This window comes from Nicrophorus vespilloides, unplaced genomic scaffold, assembly GCF_001412225.1.
Source record: "Nicrophorus vespilloides isolate i.1.1-1 unplaced genomic scaffold, Nicve_v1.0, whole genome shotgun sequence".
Classification (NCBI taxonomy): Eukaryota; Metazoa; Arthropoda; class Insecta; order Coleoptera; family Silphidae; genus Nicrophorus; species Nicrophorus vespilloides.
This window is the reverse complement of record NW_017095818.1, coordinates 7,856-32,691: the sequence shown is the minus strand read 5'-3', so window position 1 is coordinate 32,691 and position 24,836 is coordinate 7,856. Positions and strand designations below refer to the sequence as shown.

Sequence of the window (24,836 nt, the reverse complement as noted above, 5' to 3'; positions counted from 1 at the left end):
AACAAGAACTAAACTAAAAGACTGTTTTTCAACAAAAACAATGAAGACTTTTGTAAAATTATGTAATATTTCAACACTCTCGCTGTCATATATGAGTCGCCTAACTGGTCTTCTTTTAATGGGCAAAATGTCTTCATCACTTAGTTCATCTTCACATTGGTTTTCGATTGTAGCTTTTTTTTAACTCCACTAAAACCTTTCTATAGGGAGCTAAGCAAATTCTTAACTTTCTTTTAAACTTTGCGCTGCGCAACGTTAAACGATCAGTTTGAATGAAATGAAGTTCAAATTCTTTTTCCAAATTTAGCCCTTTTTTCACATCTTGTAAATCGAGATTTGGCACCCATTCGTTTTCCTTATTTTCGTTTACCAATGCATTTGAGGTGGATGCATCAATTAATTCCATCAGTTCTTCTTCATCTAAAGTTTCTTCCCCGAGTACTAGTTCTCTTACATCCTGATCGTTTACTGCAAATTCTTCATCGCTTAAACTAGAAGCAAGGTTTACTATTTCTGTAACTGGGAGTGAAATTGTAGAATCATCTTGTATTGCTTGAACCATTTGAAATAATTCATATGCTGCGCGGAAGGAACTTATGGGATGCTGTTGAACGGAAACCGCGCTGTAAGAGTACCGCGTTATAGGCTGTCGCTCCGCGGTATATGGAAACCGCATTCTGAGAGTACCGCGTTATAGGAGGGTTGACTGTATATATAATATATAAAATTCGACCATCAACGTTCGATAAAAGTATGGTCCGCATAGACATATGTAATAGTATTGACTATGTTAACAACGGACGTTTTCAACAGGTGTATCTTAAATTATAGCACTTACTCATATTTATATTTACCGTATTTTGAAAAAGATGACATTGCTGATGTTGGTGGCTTGTTACTATTTGAAAATCTTCATATTATATTGAGAAATATAAAAATATCTCCAAACATAAAGAATATTAATTATGAATTTTGTTATTGTTGGTAATCTAACAATCTAAATTTTATTTTATTTCATATTTGCATGTGTTTAATATATGACAATTCATATAATCTTTACATTACGGGTATTTAGTATTGTATACAATATATTTTGTTTATTATTATTCTTTACTATATTTAAAAAGGACAGCGTGTTATTTGATATTTCACGAAAAAATAAAATAAAGAAGATAGTGAGTATACTAATTGGGCTTGGTAATTCTTGTTTTAGAGGAAGATTTCTTAAGGTAATAATTCTCAATAGTTCTTATTTACTTTATTCATATATCAATTCTTCTCAAGAGCAATTATCAAATTTAATATTTACTCACACATTGAACACATTTTCTATAATTAATAGACACAACTTTAGTTACTCCCAATATTTAACTTAGGTCATTCACTTCGATCACATCGATTACCTTATTTTTGAATGAATGACCATTATTTTCTTTCTATTCAAGTACTACTGTATATTATATTATTTCCCGAGAAGAAAGTATTAAATTTTTCTTCTTTATAATCATATACAGCTATCCCCCGACTTACGAACTCCCAGACTTACAAACAAAATTATAAAATATCTAACTTGTTACTAGGAGATATATGTAGTGATAAAAAATTAACTGTCCAACAAAAATTGATAATTTCTTTAATAAAATGTAAGATTTTTGGAAGATGTACTATCTGTTTTGTTGCATTTGTTTTTATTAAACAATTTCGATATTTATATTGTCTACTATTTGTAAGTAAGTATTTGTTCATTTTAATCTATTATTTCAAATTTATGCACTCAGTAATGCGGATTTTAACATATATAAAAGTAAAAACCAAGTGTGGTAATTCCCCTGACTTACGAACTAATTCGACTTAAAAACAACCCTTTAAAACGGAACTGGTTCGTAAGTCGGGGGATACCTGTATTTACTATATAAATTTTTATTTTTAGATTTTTTCAATAAATATGATTATTATTGTTTAGTAAATCATTGATTGTAATTAATGTGCATTAAAATGCATTTTATGCGCATTCTTTTACTATTGAAAAGTAATATTTTTCACTGCCAAATAGCACTTTAATCTCAGTGAACGAGGCCGTATATTTTCTGTTTCAATTACAATGCATTCATAATTTGAGCGCACAACACCATAAATCACTAAAACCGCTAACCTGGATTGCGTAATCAATATGGGAAATTTAATTCGGAGTGGAAAAAAAAAATAGTAATGGATGTGTGCATCAATTGAACAATCAATCTTATTGATTATGCTTTTTTTCACATGAAATCCGAGATTTAGGACCGGCGATATTTTCGATTAGTGGAATGCGGTGGAGCGCAGCAACATTTCGCTCGCCATAATATATGGAGAAATCGCCATTATTGACGTTCCTGGCGCGTTAGTGTCGTTTCTGATCCTCCCACGCTCTTTGTATTCCAAAGCCCGGTGATTGATTGCGCCCAGACTTCGAAATTCCGGCGATGTAAAGATGTACAACCCCAACAACAATTCCTGGGCTGTTGATCCCGGATTCCCGATACGTGCACGCCCACTTCACCAAGTTTCCACCCCTTGCATTTCGATTTATGAAGAAGAGGCAAAAGTATAAGCACACACGCACACACACACAAAACAATATTTATTTTCCATTTCTAGGGGTGAGAGTGAGAGGAAAAATTCACTGTGCCTCGACGTTCTTCACGGGCTTTTAAGATAATTGATATCCGTATTTTTTTCCTTCTCCCCCGTGATTCGCATTTCCATTCAACTTGCATCCCCACGGCAAATGTTTTTCCCCATAACACGAGACTACTTCATAAAATCCGATGAATTAAAAAGGAAAACGCGCGCAATACTCTTCTCCGGCGGCGCATCCTTCCAACCGTCCCCCCATTTTTATTGTTCCTTCGTTCAGCATAGCTGTAGCCTAAACGCAAGACAAATTTTTATTTTCCCCAGGATGTCCTGCTGATTAATTATTTAGGGTTGATGGCGACAGATGTTCTGGTCCCTTCGGTCGGCGTACGTTTCGCCTCTTTAACCTTAACCGTAATTATTTTTCATTTGGGACACCCCTCCGGCAATTTCTTGCCGTCCGGAAGTAATTGAAACTAAAGGCGCTACTTACGATTTGCTGGGCTATTTGTCAAGATTCGCTCTCTTTTTGTTTGTTGATCGGTGTGTGCGAATTTTGGCGCCGATAATGGACTCGAGATGGAATTGTTTTGGCGCGCACAGAAGTTATCAATCTCTCTATTGCCGCCTCCACCGCCGTTGCCCCTTCACATCCTTCCCCAACGAACGCCTAAAATCCAAGCAACGAAATCATTGAGAAGAAACGGGCAATACTACTTCGAAACTTACTGAATCGAATTCACATTAGCACACTGTTGCTTCAAGATTTATAATAGATTTTCCTCCTCCTGGCACAGCTTTTTCTCTCCCGGCAAATATAAAAAGAGAATTTCCTATTTGCTCAAGTTTTATCGCTTCTAGTATCAAACATACCACTAAACCGACTATCAATATTCATCGCATCATTTATTTGGTTGTAAAATAAATCCTTTGAAAGTTGTTTTTTTTTAATAAACATTCATTAAATTGTATATGGTAGACATGCATGGTTTAGTCGCCCTACGCACGAGCTAGTGAGCGCAGGTTCAAATCCTGGTCAAGTCAGGCCCTTTGTGAGTCCTCTCGGTGCTTGCAGCAATAGAGCCATCGTTCATCATAGATGGACAGTCAAATGAATGATATCAATCGCGATCTTAAATTTACTCAATGTTTACATTGATTAACAGATTATGAATAAAATTACACGACATAAAAAAAATATAGAGTGAAAGATTCTCTAAAATAATATATAGTTTTAGTTTTTCATTTACTAACACATGACATTGCACTTAGTTAAACGGAATGTTTTTGATCCTAACGTGAGAAATACGCAAGTGGCTTTAAGCATGACATATGCAAAACGATGTCATGGTAAAAAATATTTATTTTACTCCAATAATTTGAATTACGATAAAATTCAGATGAATTTATGGTTCAAGAAATTTATAACCAATAACAATAATTTGGTTAGTATGTCAAGAGATGAAACTTGAATCCATACCATTAGATGTTGATTCAGTCGACGAAGTTGTCTAATTTATTTGTCTAAAAAAAATTTCTGGCCCCTCAAAGAGTTACGCAAGATATTTATGTGATTTTAAATTGTTATGTGTTTGATACATACTTTTAGATAATTTTGAATAATTTAAGATCAATAATATAATGAAAATAAGCATATTAAAAATATAATATTTGTTGCAACATTCTCACTTGTTAACATATATCAAGTTATGTAAAATAATTATTATTTTATAATATAATAATAATTATTATATTAACTAAATTAACACTTAATTTATTAATTATTACATCGATTATAAGACCCTTTATTACTTAAATAGAAATGTATAAATACTTTACCTTTTTGAAAATGTATAGGAAAGAGGAATTATCCTTTAATTTAGTTATATCAATGATTCAGTTGGCGTATTTAACTGATTCATTTGTCTAGAAATTTGTTGGGTCCAGAAACTTGGCACTTCAAAGAGTTAATTCAAAAATAAAAATAAACTTGAATATAGACACACCAAAATACCATACATTTTTTTAGAATATAAAGAATTTAAATAGTAAATTACTATTAAAACAAATCTATATAGTACCATAATGTTGTTTTCAATAAGATGTTTAGTTGTTTCACTTTTTTTCACAGAACAAAAACATTTATGTTCCTGTCATTATGTTTAAAAAATTATGATTCACTATATCTAAATAGAATTGGTGAAGTCAATTATCAAGTTGGTTTATGTAACTTATCACGTATATTTACTTGTTAAAATACTCCCACCGTGCCAATATAAATATTATACTTACCAGGTACGCATTTAGTTTATGCAAGTGAAAATAATTTAACGGGTTGTATTTAAATACTAAACGTCAAGTAAGTTACTTGTGCAACCACGTTACGCTATTTATGCAAAGAATTCAATAAAACTATTATAGTTGAGATATCAGAATTATGTTGTATTTTTATATATTCCTCTTCAACGTTATTTGGAATGGATTATTCTTATCGTCTAGATGCAGGACGGAATTTTCTAGACATCTTTTTTGCGATTAATTATTTATATTTATTCATTATTTATATTATAATACACATCCTTTTTTCAAGTTATAACTTTCAATAAAAATAAATGAAATAGTCTACAATTACTGTTTCAAAGATCATTAATTAAATTATTTTCCAAAGAAGTACAACCAATAAGTTAAATACATATCAAAATTAAAATATTTTAATTTAAACGAACCGAAGACAAAAAAACGTTAATCAATGTCATAACTTCCAAAATGATAATTTATATACGCAAGTATAATATGCACAACCATTTTTTACTGTATTAAATGAGTACAAATTGTATTATATTCAAAATTTTATTGTAGTTCTATTTGTCGCTAATACTTATTTGACTTTAAATTATTAAAAAGATGTAAATAGATGTTTTTTAGTATCTGCTTAGTGTTAGCAAAGGTCACATAAATGAATTTGTCTGTAATATTACTTTTCTTGAACCAGTGTTTTACATGGTTAAGGTCTGTGCGCTCTTATTTTAAAGACGTATTAAATTATAGTACACGATACGAATGTTCAACTTCTGATGCAAATCACATCGCGAATCTCAGCGAAACCCTTTTCCTTCCAAACATTCTGCGACTTTCCTCTTCCTGCACTTTATCTCCTTGACGATTCGGATCATCGCATTCTCAACGTTCATTGGCATCGCGTTTTCCTCAATATTCATTCCATCGTAATTAACGCGGAAAGATCAAATGGTTGAGAGCAATAAAAGTAAAAGAAGAAGAAAAGTAAATTACCGCGCTGTTTGTTGTTCCCTTCTCGCAATCGTTGTTCTTGTTGTTATTTCGTTTTCTTTTCGTCTCGTGTAGCAGGAAAACTTTCGAGCGTATTTCTTACAGGCGGGAGTCGTTTTAAAGAAGATACTCGCGTATACCTGCGCTTCCCTAATTAAAGTAAATTGCCAGAAATATGAGAGCAAGTTGAAAGGAGTTTGGAAAAGAAAGGAAAGTAATTGGATATGAAAATGGGAAGGCCCAGGTGCGGGTCATATCACGATGCCGGAATTGATATTGCTTTAAGCTAAAAGACAAGTTAACAATATATATGTGCGTGAAATTAACAATCGATTAATTAACCTTGGAATTGTATGGCTTCGAATTTGAAGACAAGAGAGATGGAAAAATAGCGAAGGTAGAAGAGGGTAGACGTTTGGGATATCATATTCGGATCGAGTGGATGGGGTCGTGTTCGATCGATTTTATTGCAATGCTCTGCAACGCGCACATTTATTTATTTTTCATTTGTTTTCGGAACCCATATTTGACACAGTTCGCATCAAGTTTGAAATTAAATTCCAGGCGCAGTAATTTTAACTGAAATTAAATGTCATTGGCTATATTTTGTTTTGATGATTATTCTGCTGCCGGCAAAATTCGATGCAAACACTCACACACAAACGCACGCACTCGACATATTTGCTCGAATCGGCAATTCGAAATATTATACGTTTGTGTTTATTTTCGATATATTTATTTTACATGCGAAATTATTACGCAAACGGTTGCACAGCAAAAAAAAATACATATAATATGCGTACATCTATTTCGCTTTGATTTTATTAACAATATTTGCAATTTAACAAAATCCTCTGTGTTTCAGAGTAGAAAAAATGTTATTTATTAATTTTATCCTTTTTTTATATCATTCTATAATAATAATTATAATTTATTGCATACGTTTAAACATGGTTATTTATATTATTTTATTTATTTACAATAATAATATTGAATATTTACCTTAAAAATAAATCCAATATAGTCATACCTAGGTTAACATTACCTCTGATAACAAAATCCACAATTTCAAGCATTATTTTACTTAAAAAAAAATCTATTTTAGGCTAATACCCGACAATTATCCGGCAAAATTACAAGAAGATATTCGGATGGATGTTAAAAATGTATTACATTCAGAAGGTGATAGCTTTGCAGCTAAATATTTAGAAAACAAAAACCAAATTACAAAAGTTCCTGCAGAAAAATAAGTAGTGATTAAATTATTTTATACAAGCCCATCAATATTTGCTATAAACTTTTTTTTTCAATTTTTTTCATTATTACTTTTGAGATAAATTTGTTTGGTATACAAATCTGTTCGATAAAAGTACAAGGATCTGGACACAGTTAAACACAAACGAATTATATACATTGCTGCTAACAGTTTGATATAAAGTTTCAACTTAAAAGTGCATAGTTCATAAGAATATACCACACAAATACTTAATCTCTAACAAATTAATTTTCGATAAAAGCTAAACCTGGAGTCACGTATCTAAGATATACTATGTTATAAAAGCTATGCTTAATTTTCAGAAACTATATACCATAACTAATTACGTTTTTGCGTAATATATAGTAAAGGACGGCGCAAATCGATATGCCTGTTGCGAGAATTTTTTTATGGACGCTGACTGAAAAGTCAAATATCTTACGTCAATTACATACTTAAACTTTTCTTATACATTTTTAATAATTTATAAACAGTTTATAACAATTGTGAGAAATGTGTCTCTCAACTTATTTTGTAAAGTATGCATAAATTTTGTTACAATATCACGTATTATCCTAATGCGCTTCAAGATTTATTAAAATATGTATAAGAAATGTATTGGCGTTTAAAGTTTATAATTGACGTAAGTCTTTTGAGGTTACTCAGTCAAAATCAGTGACAAAACTATGATACCTTCGTCAACGTTTATAATTTGACGGTACTTACACTATACTAACTTGTTATGTGACTTTATAATTAAATATTTAACTTTGTCAGATGATATTCTTATTTTGTAATTGATATCAGGACCGTCAATTATGTACAGTGCCATGACAATCTTAATACTGATCGATATGTACATTCCAAAGTTTAAAAAGGGGTATTTTCCGATTTTTTTCCATTTAGTTAACATACCATCGTGTAAGTACAAAAGTACTTACAATGCAATCATACATAGGGACATTAACAGACTTAACTACTATTTATATTGTAAAAACAAGTTTATTGGAATTACAATGCATCAGCAATTAAAACATATATTTAAAATAATGAAAACATACTCAAAAACTATGAAGAAAATAATGAACATTGAAATATTATAAATAATAATTCTTTGATGTCTATTTAAAACATGTGAAGTAGTCTTACATACAAAAATTGGTGAATGAACATACAAGATTTTTCTGTTCGTGCACTAAATAATGTCAACCATAGATTTGGAAGTATTCCCATTTCCTTGCCTAGACTGCCGTAATTTCCTATCCAATTTCTCTCCAGTATACTGCCGATTGCTGACTCAATTGCGACAACCTCGATTTATACTTTCTAAATCTAAGCTAAGACCAAATAATACTCTGTACTATTAGTTTCAGTTACCAATGACTATACTCAATTGACACAATATCATACATATGCTAATGTAATTATATTTGGTTATTTTTGTAATAAAAGAATAATATAATAAAAATATATTGGAACACAATTACAACTTGATATAGTTCTGAAAGAAATACATTAATATTAGTTCATATAATAATTCAAAATATGCTTCGTCATATTGACATCTTCTATGAGATAAAGTTACAGGTTTTTTGAAAGGAACTCTGAAATCAAATATTGTATTTTATTAAACAAAATTTAATGAACTTTACGATTTTTTTTGTTCTATGTATTAATTATAAATAAAAGAACTAATAGAATAATAATAAATTGTAATAACTAATGTCAAAATAATATTTAAATTTTGAATGCTTTACAAAATAAAAAATGCTTTATTAAAATTGTAAGTTAATTTAAAAGAAAAATTTGTTAATATACTATTTTATTACATCTTTAAGGAAGCATCCTCAGAAAATGTAGGATTTTAAATTAAGGATTAATCTGATAAACGTATAGGAAAATAAATATTGGCTGTTAGAATTTCGCTCCTAGGATACACGACTGCTTTTGTGCTTCGCGTTTCATGAATATTCAGATACGATTGAATGAAATTTTATTAATACTCACCCCTGTCGTCCTCTTTCCGACTCTCTTCAACACATACCCACAGCCCATCCCATCTATCTCTATCTATCCACCTCTTAGACACTACCCAAGATCTGGAATATTCAGTTTATGTTTTCTGCACGGGTCGCGCGATCTCTCCCCATCAGCAATGTTGCGTAATCAGCAGGACCATTATGCGTTATTGCGCATTACTTAGAGGCGTTCAACTGAAAGAACATCTCGAAGGACGTGATGGAAATATAAATATGAGATTCGCACGTAGCGCTCTTCCTTTTTCAGAAATATTCACTTACAACGAAAGGAAGTAGCTGAAAAAGAAAAAGAGGAGAGAATATAAACTTGCGAAATATCAAATCTCGAGATACAATTTTCGTGCATCTACAGTGAATAAAATTATATTTGTTATACTTCAATTCATACACATTCATGAAAACCATGATAAATCTAGAATTAATACAGAACTTACTAATGACAATATAAGAAGCTAAAAAAACATAGCCAAATAGAAAAAAATCAAAACTATGCAAATAATAATGTTTATATAAAAATCTACTTGTAATACTTGCTCAATTTTTTTGTTCAATTTAAAATATTCTTTATTGTTTTTTATCAGATCATACTAGGTTGTTTTAATGTTGTGTAACACTTGCTAAACTAATAGTTTAAATCTATATCATTTACTACAAAACAATGGTATTGTATCAAACCAAAAAAATATACATTTTAATTTTTTTAATAGCAAATTTAGCACAAATTGAAAAAAAAAAACATATACATCAAATAAATAATTTCGCAGAGATAAAAATGAAATAAATCGAATTCGCAAATATTATTCTCGTCCATATTTTGCTAACGTTCATTTATTGAATTCAGTCCGAATATGCATTTTGTTTTTATAAATCCTATTTTATTTTCCGTTATTGTGCGTTTAATTAAATACCAATGTATTGTGTGTGCATGTGTGTGTTTTTTTTTTATCGAATTGTTAAAATAAAAGCAAATATGGAAACAAAGATGAATTTCCAATAGGATAAAATTCGAGCGTTCAGTTTTTAGGTCACAGCGTTTGTGAACATAATTTTGTTTAAATAATTTTCGGAGCGTGGAATTAAAAAAAATACCATGAGAAAAATTGCGAAGCGTATTTACAATTTTACGCTAGACCAATTTCAGTGTTCGCTAATTTTCACTCGCATGAAATGGAACAAACGCACCAAAACAATAATAAATTGTTTTGTTTGTTTATGTCGAACCTACATCGAATGTGCAGTTGCTAATTATAATTATTTAATTTAGTACTATTCAATTTAGAATTGAATATTTTGATGGTTTCATGATTTTGAAATTTTGTAAACGAGTACAGAAATGACTCGTATAGTGTGTGGGTGGCTTCGATCAGTTCGGATTCACTATAGTCTAGTTTGAAAACAAACTATATTTTTATTTTAATTGAGCAAAGTAAAAATATATTCTACAAAAAAAAAATAGTACACAATATCGATAATAAAAGCTCAAATCATGTAGAACAATTAGAAAATATCTAAAGCGTTTGGAGATATAATACAATATATAAGTGTTTGTATGTAAAACTGTACCTACTAAGTAATCACCCGTGATAGTTAATTGGAAATCAATTATATATGAATCAATGTAGAAGAAAAACCGGCAAAAATATCAAAAATAATTCGCGGATCGGCAAACGTTTAAAAAAGAAATAAAAAACATTATATACTGTAATGAATATATTCAGTTTGTAATTTCTTAACAATAAATTATAAATAACTAGATAAATTTTACACGAAAAATTAGAGCTAAAATAAACGTGGTCCGGTGGAAAATGTCTGTAGACCGGCGACAGTCCGCGGACCACAGGTTGAAGAACACAAGAAAACTGCTAGGACAAGACTGCTAAAAGGTGGCAGAAAAAATGGGATAGTTCAGAGAAGGGAGCCTGGACTCATCGCCTAATCCCAGAATTAAGACCCTGGATTTCCAGAAAGCACGGCGAGACAACATTCCACTTTATAGCGAGGATGAAAAGCGCTGGTTCTGCGAAGAAGATAACATCCCAGAACACACGTTCTTTAGATGCTGCAGATGCACCATGCAGAAGCAAATCTTGGAGAACGTGGAACCAGAGACGTTCGTTGGCGAGGTGCTGAAGAGCCAATGAAAGTGAGACATCGTCATAATATACGTAGAAGGGGTGCTCTCTATGAAGGAAAATGATGAACGGATGGAAGAAAGTGACACACGCAGAAGCGAAGAGCTTGCTCAGACAATCTGCATTGCGGAGACATGTTAAAACACCGGACTTAGATACTGATGATGAAGGGTAGAGGTTTTAGTGAGGTAAGAATCCCACAGTACCACGACTCCACCCATGGCCCCTATGCGAGAGGTTTCCTCTAATCTCATTCATATCATTGAAGTCAAATCCAGTAATGGCAGTTAAAAAAATCTTGAATTAATTACAAAAATTGAGTTGACTTTATTTTTTATTTAGTTTAATTGAGAGATATAATATTCAAAATAGCTTTTTTAAACCTTACTCCTGTTTCGTCAACATCCAGGACCTGTACTTATATTACTCTTCAAAGTTGATTATCCTCTGAACTCGCATGTCTCTCTGAATCCGCCTTTGTTCCTGATATTGTTAATTGGTCTACAATGTCGTTTACATTCTTTGTTGAGCTTCTGTATCCTCCGGTACTCCCATAAATCTGAAAATAGATTGCTTCTGTCTGTTATCTTCTTTACAGTAACAAAACTTTTGGTCTTCCTTCTTCGCGATGAAATGTAGTTAATTGATATAAAGCATCCATGACCATAATAAGTCTGACTTATAAAATATAATATAAAAAAAATTATCTAGATCACCTTAAGTAGAATACTCAGACGTGCATTTCAATAAAGGCTGACCTAGAAAACAAATACCGATCATTAGAGTGGAATATCAGTAGATAGTATATTGCTTACGAGTATGTAAAAACGGTATTAAATTGGAAATTAGTAGAACCACTTATTGTGTCCATGAAAGTATATGTTTTACAAGTAATTGATACCATACATCCATAACTCTACTTTATGTAAACTTCACATTGCAATAGTTTGAGTAGAATAACAATTGGAATCAAACTAAACGATGGTGTTTCTGCAGGTTCACAACAGTATTTGCTTAAAATGAATCTGTGGATGTGTTTGCAGAAACCTTTAATTAGCCCAAGGATTGAATGTAAATTGAGTCCGGCCCTTTTCGCGTCAAACTGCTTCCGGTTAAGCCCATATATGTAAATTCGCCACCCCCGACACCTGCTTAAAATCGATTGTCTCCGGTGCGCGATAATAAAATAATCCGAGCAACGGCGACAATTTTTTAATGCAATCTTGAACGTGCCCATCGCATATATGTAATATCATTTATACCGTAGTATGGATATGTATGTATGTGTGTATGTGTTATAGGATGAAAGGTGGAAGAGACAAAGAAAAATGGCGGGCGTGTGTATTTTAAAGACTGGAGGCTTTTGTGAGAAAGCTCTAGAGTGATTAGTACGAGGGCGTGGAGGGGCCCAGTAAATGGAAGGTGGTGATTTACCCTTACTATTAAAACGGGGAAAAATATACACCGGCCTACTGCTAGTACTACTACTACCACCACCACTGCGACTACACGGCATTCATTTTGTCTAGGAAATTGCTTTCCAGCAAAAGGAAAGGGAATGCGAGAAAGAAAAAGAGAAGTGCAGACGACGAGGCTCAGCATGACATGGGAAAGCGGCGAATGCCGGTAAACTTTTTCATTATTCCCTCCGAACTTATCGTTTCGTCTTGTATAACTTAATTACGCGCTGATTGGGAATTTCTTCGATGCGAAGCAAACTGCAAGCACAAAGAAGTTTATAGTCAATCCACACATGGTCAATCAGATTTACTGAAAACAATCATTAATATTTTCATTACATTTTGGCTTGAATAAATATTATTAGAATAGAACCTGTACAGAATAGAATCCATCAATAATATTATTAAAGTTTATTTCTGTTAAAGTATTCTTTCAAAATCACTTATGATAATTTGATTATCATACATTTATTATATTTATAACAATGACAATTTCTTAAAGCTTTCAACTGATTCAGTAGAGATTCTATGAGGATTTTTATCGGAAACACTTGAAGCTGACAGTGGTGGTGATGGGTCTGGAGAACCGGTGTCGGGTCAGACTAATATCGATTCAAGACACGTTTTCTATTACTAAAAAACACTGGACGTACTTGAAATTAATCCGAAATGTATTTTCTATTTTCAATATAGAATTATGTTCCTATTTAAATATACAATATATTAAGTAATAAATACACTCAACACTTGAATAACACTTCTAAAACCGTGTTTTCGATACTGCAGATAAATAGTTATTCTGTTCAATATTTTATTTTTACTATATAAGATTTTTCCCAATGACGAAAAGTACTGCTATCGATAATTGTGAAAAAAGTAACACATCACTCAATAAGTTCGTAGGATGACTAATAAAACAACAACTTTTGGGCAACATTCGACTTTATTCATCAACATAGTCTCCTCAAAAAGTGATACATTAATTCCAACGCTTCTCTAACATTTCGATACCTTTTTTGTAGAACTATTTATCTTTGGTCTCAAAATACGCTTCAGTTTCGGAAATCACTTCTTCATTGGAGCCAAATCTCTTTCTGGTTTATAGTGGTGGATCCAGGTTTCATCCATTATTACACACCACATAAAAAAATCCTTATTATTTCGCTTCTAAACAGGGCTCGGAATCATCAACTCATTGTTATTTTTGGTCCACTTTGAGTAAACACGGTACCCATTTCGAACAGAGCTTTCTCATGATCAAATTATTAATATTCAGTGTCTTTATTACAAATAGGATAGGTTACATATTATTGATTATTTGGTTGAATGCCCCTGTAAGCTTTAGCTCTTTCGGCATTATACTCTCATGATCAAATGTTCATGTTCAGCATCATTTCTGTCTGTACGACCGCGTTTAAAATCAGCAAACCACTTTTCTACCATTTGTAACTTACAGTGGTTATAACGAGTAAACTAAACGTCAGATTACCATGACACGCGTTGTCTGAATATCGATACTTCTTAAAAATCATATGGATTTGTTGATAGAGACTTATAGAGTGAGGTATTATACAAAGTACTTAATTGAAGTACCGTGATAGTGATATAAGAGGATTGGTGCAATTATTTATCAAGTTATTTGAGGATTGCCTCTAATATATATTGCCTCGAATATATATAAATATGTATGTAATATGTTATGTAATTAATTTTGTGTTTTCTTTTTCATATTCTAGATAATTGAATACGATATATTAGGTTTCCTTCCTGTTTTGTTATAAGCCAAATTTTCTCAGTTCTCTACATGAATATTTAATATGTCCATAAAATTTCAGAGGATGTCAGAAATATATTAGAAATCCATTTCTTTATTTACAAAGAAAGAATAATATTTTATTTTATTTATTTATTTTAGTTTAGGTTTTAGTTTATCTTTATAAATTTTGATTTTTTATAATAAAAAATAAATAAATGTGATGAATACTTTTAGATAATTGTCCATAATGCTAATTTTACTATTTTCTTTGTTGCAGATGTTGCAGAGGGTTTTGATTCGCATCTGCGAGGGCCGGCGTTTGTCATGGAGCCGCCGACGAGGCTGGAATTTTCCAACTCCAGCGGTGGATGGTTGGATTGCTCGGCATCTGGTAGTCCGCAACCGTCAATAGACTGGCTGTCAGTGGATGGGACTTCCGTCGGAGACGTTTCCGGGATCCGGAGGGTCCTTAGGAACGGGACTTTAGTGCTACTTCCGTTCGCGGCTGCCGCATATCGACAAGACATCCACAGCACTGTCTATCGTTGCGTCGCCTCGAATAACGTCGGCAGGATTATTAGCAGGGACGTTCAAGTCAGAGCCGGTAAGTTCAATGGCAACGTATAACCACTATATACGTATATACACACCCTCTCTTCCTTATATCATGTTTCTATATACTACATCCACATATATACGTAAGTATGTATGTGTGTATATATAGTTAATGTCTGCACCGACGTAATCATCTTAAACGCAAACGAAAGAAACCAATTTCCTTAATACATAAAACACCGCCACTGCGCCGACTACACAAGAAAACTTTTAGCAAACTGTAAAATTGCCATCTCCAGTTACTTACTGCAGCCAACCCCTTTCTTTCGTTACCGCAGCATACAATCGGCCCCAAAGCAAAAACAAATTCCAATTAAACTCTTTCGTCTTTCTCTCGGAACCATTGAAATTCGCAAGTAAGTCTTAATAAAACCGCACAGAGTTTTTAGCAGCCATCGCCACTGTACAATTTACTGCCATCAAAAGACGTATGAAATAGCAAGCACATATTAAATGCAGGACACGACAGACATTACATTTTAATTTTACTCAATTTTATGAAAATTGTTTGCTATTTATCAGACGTTTCTACAGTATATACAAGTAAAATACTCGTAACAAAATATTTTGTAAATACAGTCAACGCTCAATCAAATTACGTTTTATAATACGTACATATTTACTTATGACCATTTGACAAAATCAATTCGAAAAATAAAACTAATATTCCAAAAATAATAAAAAATATAAACGTATAAAATAATTTACTAGTTTTTTAACTATGTCCATTAGTATTATTATAACGTTGACAATTTAACAAATTATTGTCAAGTCCTAATATGTGATAAGTATTAAGGGTAGACAACTTTAATATAACTGAATAATCTTTAACGTTTGAAAGTGACAAACAACGCATTTATCTATCACATTTATATTTTGCTTCGTTCGAACGAACGACTTACACTTAAGATGTTATAAGCGACTACATATTTTAATTTTATTTCAGTCTTAACTGAAACTACAGATGTACAAACAACATAATTGTACGTTCGTACGATTAATTGTACATTAAGTACAATATATCGAATTTAGTAGATCTTCAACACTAATATTTTTTATGTCGTATAATGTTATTCACAATCTGTTCATCAATGTGAACATTGAGTAAATTTAATATCACGGTCGATAGTTACCATTATGATGATTTTTTAATTTGTAGGTTGGCTGTCGTCTTGTAGGTTAACTTCAGTAGTATATTGATGCTCTGCGATTCCACTATTTCCTTTCACTGAATATGCTGTTATCCTTAACACTGTCATTGTCCATTGACTTGGCTGAAGATCCATATGCTAAACCTCATTCATTGCTGCAAGCACCGAGGGGGCTCACAAAGGGCCTGGCTTGACCAGGATTCGAACCGGCGACCACGAAATCGTGGGTAGCACGACTTAACCATTCGGCTATGAGTCGCCCCAATATTAATATTAAAATTAGTATCTTCTAGTTTCATAATTTCTTCAGTCCTTTATATTGTAGTTCTTTATTGGAAATTTTGGCTTGATTGTACAAGACGTGATGCTACAACTGAAAATAAGTTATGAAGTGAAATAGCCATAAACAACATATCTCTAATGAATGTCTAGAAGAAAAACTACAACGTATAACCTGATTTCAACATTATGAAATGTTCAAACTACAATATTGGATCTTGGCTGATGTAAGATACATAACTACCCAATATATTTTGGTCTCGAAAACAAGAATCTTCTTTAACCCGATTAAAAAAAATATTTTAAAGTTTTAAATATATTACATTTAATTACGGGAAGAAAAACTTGTCAATAGCGCTTTTTGTTTAATTTTATTTCAATAAATATCATTATACTATATAATTAAATATATTTAGAGACTTAATATAATTTTACATTTACAATATTCCATGTTGATATATGTCATTTGATCTATTTACCCATTGCCGTTTTTAAATCAATCTCTGAGCATTTTTCAACGCTCGGCGCGACTGGAAAAAGCGAGCAAGAAGCCCCAGATGCGACACACTAAAGGTCATAACATTTTTACACCAAATCGTAAAATGATGAATCCTGCATCGTTTTATTACAAATTTAATGAGCCATTGCGCGTCAACTTTCTATTTATCTCCCTTTTTCCGCATTTCAGTTCTTCCGACATCTTGCATAGTTATCGCAAAATCATTACCCCACAAATATAAATCGATCATATTTGCAAGTAAAAAACTTTCATTTTTGTGAATTAAAACATTTTATTATAATTAATTAATTCATATGTAATCAATCTATATACATTAAATGAAAGTAAATATATCAATAGTTATTGGTAAATATATTTATATATATATATATTGCATGTCACTATTTCAGTTCTGGAATCTTCATAAAAATTCTCTCTGGATATAATTATCATTAAAAAATACTGATATTTAACCATTTTTCTATAATCATTTATTAATCAGGCGTGTACATGGACTTTTCTAACTGTTTTTTCTTAATGATGTAACGCCTTTCTTTAATTTAATTTGTAGTTTTCAAACTGTTGAAAGTAAAGTAAATTTCAAATAAATCACTATAATGCTTATTCAAGTTACAAAGCGGTCGTGTCTTCTATTCAGCAAAGTTTACGCACGGGCTGCAGCACAGAATACAAGTGGACAGCTTTCTTAATTGTAAAATTTTATGGACTTAATAAAAACTCCATTGCAGTTTTTATTATGGTCTCGGGCTGTCTGCGAACAAAAGACCCAATTACGAACTATCTTGAAGATCATATAACTATTTGTGACCTCTTCGCTTTTCATGTGCGTTTTTTGTTAGTGTTACGTAAACTGCTCGCATTAAAGGTCTCTTTAAAATGCACCGAGTGAAAATAATTAAATAATATGGCTGCAGCGCAATTTCCGAATGTGTACATATTTAATTGACAAATAAATTATAATTAGTGGAGAAGAGAAAGTGGAGGATGTTGGAAAGAGATTTAGCTTTAGAGAGATAGACTGAAAGTAAGAGTAAGTAAATAAGAGAGCGCAAAAGAGGTGAAGAGAGAGGGAGAGCAAAGTGAGAATTAGCAAAATTAAATATGAATGTGCAAGCGCGCGGAAAAAGGATGCGTCGCGCGATAATTTTCGCAAAATGTAAAAGGCAAACGTGACAGGAATTTTCGTCCATGCGAAATTCGTCCTTTTTCTCGTATATATGTATGTATATATGTATTATTTCTGTTACAGTGGTCACGCAGGCATTCAAAGTGGACGTGGAGGTCCAGGGAGCTGCGCGCGGGTGCACGGCCGTATTGAAATGCGTTGTTCCTGCATTTGTGAAGGATCTGGTCAGGATTATATCGTGGGTTCAAGAGCCCTCTTTCTATATTTATCCCTCGCTACAAGGAGGTACGTCTACAAAAACCACACACTCACTCGAGAAAATATATTATGCATGCCTAGAAAATAAATTTCACGATACACATTTTTTTTTTGCCTATCCACCCTCATTTCATTCGCATATTATCATTCAAATAGATACAGTTCAATCATATTTCTTCTCGTACATACGTACATTATAGATTTTATAAAAAATATTTCATTTCCTGCAGCTTTCTAGTATTAGCTAGCATACTTATTCAGATCCATACTTATAGAAATGTACCATTTAAAACCAAGAGAAATAAAAAAAAACTTTTAAAATAGAATATTGTATTCTTTAATATTTTAACAGCGGGAACAATTGATTTTGTAAAACAAATAAATACTAATTATAGTTTTTTTTACTGCATATTCGTCTTCTTCTAATAGAGCATCATAAATTACATAATACATTAAGTCAAATTAAAAGTTTAAATCTATTTCGAAATCTTCTACTCTTTAAAATATTTATTACTTACTATATAGCTATAGATATTTACTTGGGATTTTTTAATTTTCGTGTATTAGTTATTTGATTCATATATTTTATCTTTTCAATTTCTGTTTTGATATAAGTTTCATAATCTGAATAATTCATTTTTTCATACACTTTTAAACATGAATACTTCATGGGTTGAATGTGAATAAAACACCTTATAGTAATATGTATTTAGTTGTTTATTACATAACCTTTTACAGTATGCCTACAGATATGTTATGCGCTTATAAAGGTGCTTCAAGATATTCATTTATTAGAATCGAATTTAAGTTATCGTATTTTGATATTGCGATTGTAAAAAATTGATGAATATTTCAGTAGCTATTTCATAAACCTAAACTTACTTTATTGGTAATTCAATTTAATGTGATATTTATAATTCGTCCTAAAGTCACAACATTATTGTGAAATATGTTAATTAATTTAAACCTATTTCAAATAGATATTGCGTGGTATTATATATTCATATACATATTGAATACTTAAATAAACCGTTGAATATGAAATCGCAATTTTTCGAAAATAGTATTCTGCAAGCAGTTGTAATGTAATTCAATACAATTTTCTCGGGCTCTCGAGCCGTGAAAAGTTTTCTATTTAATTCCGACCACGGATTTTGCTCCCATCCGCCGAGAGGAACGGGTACGGGTTTATATACAATCAACGCGATTCCGTAAATTACATTGAACACAAATAAACAGAGCTGAAACAGACCGAGCGAAAAGCTTTTTGTTAGCAACTTTTTATTTCATATTTTTTGGGCCGCACAATTTTTCCGCTCGCATTCAGGATCTCACGGGGTTTCCAGGAAATGGAACGAAATTAATCACTGATATGTAAATTCCCTTTTGCAAGCTAAATGAAATATCGATTCGACGCTGTTCGAGTTTGTTGTCAAATGCACAACAAAAACTTGTTTATCGCGAATATAAATATGTTTGGTTTCGCTTCGCATTCATGACTTAACCCAATTAAAATCAGCGTCAAAATTTGGGCTCGCTGCCCATACGTTCGTATCTAATTGATGCCCAGTAATGGAACGGTCGCTATTTATAATATAGATATATTTCGGGAGTTCCGGTACACCTCGACGCCCTCGCCCTTGCCCTCACCCTTTGAGTTAAAAACCTTGTCGCTGGGTCCGCTGGATCATTTCATGGTCGAGAAAGTAGTTCGGAATTCGTTCAACCGGTCGCTGAGCAAAATTCCCTTTTTCCACACATTAAATATTTCGATCTTCCCATCAGACTTCTAAAATTCAGTTTCTGTTGATATTTTATTGGACTAACTTCTTTTGATGCTTCCAATACTTTTTACCTATTATATCTAATTAATTTTATTACAGTATACATAGAACTATTGGAAGTTACTTGAAAAAAAAAACTACTACTAGTCGTATAATGGATTATGCACATATTTCAATTTAAACTGAAAGGCCACAATAATTTAAATAAGATATGCCTGACTTGAACTAAAATATAATATACAAAATGAATACTTCGTCCACCAAGTAAAATAACTTTTAATAGAATATCCAAAACCTAAATAAATAAACCACTTCAAAGAAGATTTTAACTATTTATGATGAAAAATTATATAAACTGCGAGAAGATTATAAAAACTAATCTAATTATATATTTTAACTTTCGTTATTTCATTATAAAAGTTTAATTTGGAAATTAAGCGAAATAATAGTTTAAAGTAAATTACCTTAATAAACATTGAATGTAGAAGCAGATCTCTTTACAAACTTTAATTAACAAATGACTGCAAAATATCATATATATATAGTGGAACCTCGATTAACGAGCATAATCCGTACCAGAATTTCCGGATTTTTACTCATATAGTTTTTTCCCTATATAAACTAATGTAAAATACGATAATGTTTTTCATGCCGGAGAAAAAAAAAATAACTTGGTCTCGCTTTTTAATGATTTTGCTATTCATATACGGAGACATGCAAGTGTTTTATAATTTTGCACAAATCACAAATAACATGTCCGAATATAAGTTTAAAATTATGTGTGATCACAAATAACTCTAAGATTCACTAGAATAACTACTAACACCAGAGAACTGTTTTCACATTCAAACACGGTAAAGTGAGTTTACGCCATTTGTTTATATTACTTCTAATGACCCTGGGTCTCTTTATACTTTTTATATATTTTTTTATATAAAAAAGCGTACATAGTTTGATTCTTTTCTATAATAATGGTTGGACACAATACATTTTTGTTTTGCTTTAACAACATACACAAATTATATTTATAAGTATAATCCGCTATAAACATAGATGACAAAAAAATCGAAGATATTTAATATCTTCAAAAAATACACGTATTATGTGCATACTAGTTTTGAAAATGATGTAACAGGTCACTCGTAATGCGAAATGTCGATCGTTAAGCGAGTCAGTTTTGTTAAAATTTAATTTTCTCGTTAAGTGAGGTATTTGTAAAGCGAGGTTCCACTGTACTATTAACTGAATGTTTATAGTTATTAATATTTTAAGTCATATTGACAAGAAAATTATTATTTTTGAACAGCTGAAATATATGTTTGTTAATTAATAATAATTTATAATATATTATACTTCTGATTATTTAAGTATTTTTCATTATTTATGATAATATAAATGTTTTTATGTATTTTCCTGATATATTATATTGGTGGGTGCGCCGGGTAACTCGATAAATATGAAATTTTATTACTAGTACATAGCAACTTATTTATATTATAGAAAACAAGAATGGAAACAAACATAATTATATAAAATAATAATATTTTCTTTACATTTTATATTTATTTCTATACAGTGGAACCTCGCTTAACAAACACCTCACAAATATTAAAAGTATAAAGGGAAATCCACCAAGTACCCCGGCTTGATACAAGTAATATAAACAAATATAAACTCTCTTCGCCGTTTGTGAATAGGAAACAGTTTGATTCTTAGTATTTTTTGTGATCACACGTATTTCCAAATTTGTGTTCAGACTTGTTAATTGTGATGTTTTGTGTGAAAAATTGAATAACACCTGTATGTTTCCGAATAAAAAGCCAAACAATAAAAATAACCATAAATATGAAAAGCAAAATCATTAAAAATCGAGACTAAGTTATACTTTTATTGCTGCATGGAACGCATTATAGTATTTTACATTAGTTTGTATGGGGAAAACACTATACGAGTAAAAATCCAATATAAAGAAAACAAATAATAAATTAACCGAATATAATTTATCCATTAAAAAAACTAGATTAAAAAGAAAATATATCTTGCCCAAGGCTATCCACGTAGGTCCGTCTGGCCACTTTGTTTAATAAATGTGATTACATAAATATATTTCTTTAATATATAAATGTAGAAAGAATTCAAAGAATATTAATCAAATTTGAATATTACTATATGGGTATTATGCATATAGTTTAATTAATCCATATATTAATAGCAAGGCGTATGAGGAACTTCTATTAATAAATATAATTAATAGAGATAATATCGCGTAATTGCTTGTCAGCGTGTTATTTATGATGACAGCATAAAATTTACTAACCAAATTAGCTCGCACAGACGCTCCAAATATGCTAAATAAATCCTCCTCTACTAAGAGCATCAATCTCCAAACAATTATTGATGAATAATAAACTAACTAAACATTTCAAAAATAAAATCAAACAACATTGATCAGTATATTATAATATTTTTCTTCATTTGTGTACTTCCTATAATACAAAATTACAATATAATTATATACACAAGTCAATTTGAAGTAGTCACAGTCATACTAAAACAACAAACAAACTATTATAAAAACTAGTTCAGGACTCGGCAACCTTTTAAATAGGTTCATACTTATTTAAGATTATATCTGTAAAACAAATATTAATAGAGCCGTACGCAGAATGAATAGAATGAATGCTTAATTAATAATTAATAATCAAAAACTACAAGTTTGCCGATCTGTGGTTTATATCAGTCACGGCACACCAATGGTGTTCCTAGAATTCCGCGGCACACCAAAAGTTAAAATATATAGTTATTAAATTGATACACAAATTTCACAATAAATTTTCATTAAAACAACATACATAAAAACATAAAATGATTGATTAAAATGAATGATTAATTAATGTGATACCTGCGCATGTTTCAATGAACACAAAAGTTTTATATTTGGCTCAATATTTGACAGCGCAACCCGAAGTTCTTGATTAAGGCCTTTTAAGCAAGACCGCTTATCATTTTTAATTAAAAGACATTGCTCACATGAATATTTGGTCGAAAATGGAAGCAGTGGTGGGATGGTGTTTCGAGAATGCGAGGATATTCTTTCTTAACGGAAATTCAAAAAACATCTAATGGAACTTCGACAAAGTGAAGTTTTAACGTCCCGTCGTGACTTAATTCTATACAATCCTCTCGAATTTGCAGAGACACTTCTTCCGTAGATTTTATTGCACGGGTTGCAAAAGGATTTCGAATCCAATCATATTGTTCTGTATTAATAAAATAAAAATAGTGATCAAATTTCTGCAGAAACATACTTAAATGTTGTTGTTGCAGATCCACAATTAATTGCTTGTTTTCAAGCGTACTATGGTTAGTCCTTTGGTACATTTCTAAACATTCTTTTTGCAACTCTTCCTGCCAATGATCTAGATTTGAACCCCTGTAATTTGTCGGAGCAAAAATATACTCATACCGACCTTGCATTTTTTTATTAAGTTCATTCAGATGCTCGAATATATCAGCCATGCAAGTTTGGCTATTCAGTAATCATCATCGAGACATGTTATTCGGGCATATTTTGATCTAAACGAAACTCACGCACCTCGTAGCGAAACTCAAAGAATCTAGCCAAAACTTTGTCTCGGTACAGCCAACGAACTTCAGTATAAAATAATAAGTATTCATATTCGGCTCCCAATTCTGCACAGAGAATACCAAATATTCACGAATTTAGGGCTATACTGAAATGTAATTCGGCCAATAAATATTGTTAAATAAATAATTAATGTTATACATAATTAAAATAAATGACTGATTTATTCATTTACAACTAATTTTAGAAAATAACACACACCAATCCTTTCGTTGCACTTTTTTTTCTCTTTCATATATACTGACTATATAATATATAGTTTTTTTATAAACGTACAAAAAAGTCCTCATTAATTTTAACCGCGGTGGTGGTATTTTTGCAAGAGCATTACACTTGAAAGTGGCTGAAGCAAAAATATATTTCCCGTTTGAATTTTCTTTTAATTAGAGGTCGTGTAATTTCGATTTTTCCTCGCGGATCGTTCCGGCCGTTGTGGCAATGGCATTCATATGAATATGTGCGAGGTTCGCAGTTTGTTTCTCTCGCATGCATAAATCACGTAGATTTAGAGTAGCTACTGGTTATAAATGTGTAAACGGGTGTTTTGGGGCTATGTTACAGACGGAAAGTTCCATCAGTTGCCCTCTGGAGAACTGCTCATACACAATCTAGAGTTCAGCGACCAATTTCCTTCCTACCGGTGCAGGACAATGCATCGTCTCAGCCGACAGGTCATTGTCAGTAGTCCTGCCAACGTACGAATTACAGGTAAATATTAGAAGATTTATAACGTATATCCTACATGTGTAGGAAATTAGATTTTATACTAACTATTAACAGTATGCGACGTGCTTTGTTCTTACTCTGCACCCACATCATTTGTGACATGACACATAAAGAGTACCAACAACTATGTACACATGACAGATACCAGAACAATTTCAGTGTCATCACAATCTATGTTTACCAAT

At 31.5% G+C, this 24,836-nt stretch overlaps 1 protein-coding gene across 1 annotated transcript in view; it reads left to right on the top strand.

Moving 5' to 3' along the window:
- The window catches only part of LOC108565620 (Down syndrome cell adhesion molecule-like protein Dscam2), a gene marked incomplete at its 3' end in the record, with an annotated part of 101,787 nt that overhangs the window by 71,399 nt on the left and 5,552 nt on the right, over positions 1-24,836 (top strand). Inside the window, 3 exon segments of the mRNA XM_017925173.1 lie at positions 14,824-15,150; positions 18,361-18,522; positions 24,487-24,633. Coding sequence (XP_017780662.1) covers positions 14,824-15,150; positions 18,361-18,522; positions 24,487-24,633 — 636 coding nt within the window.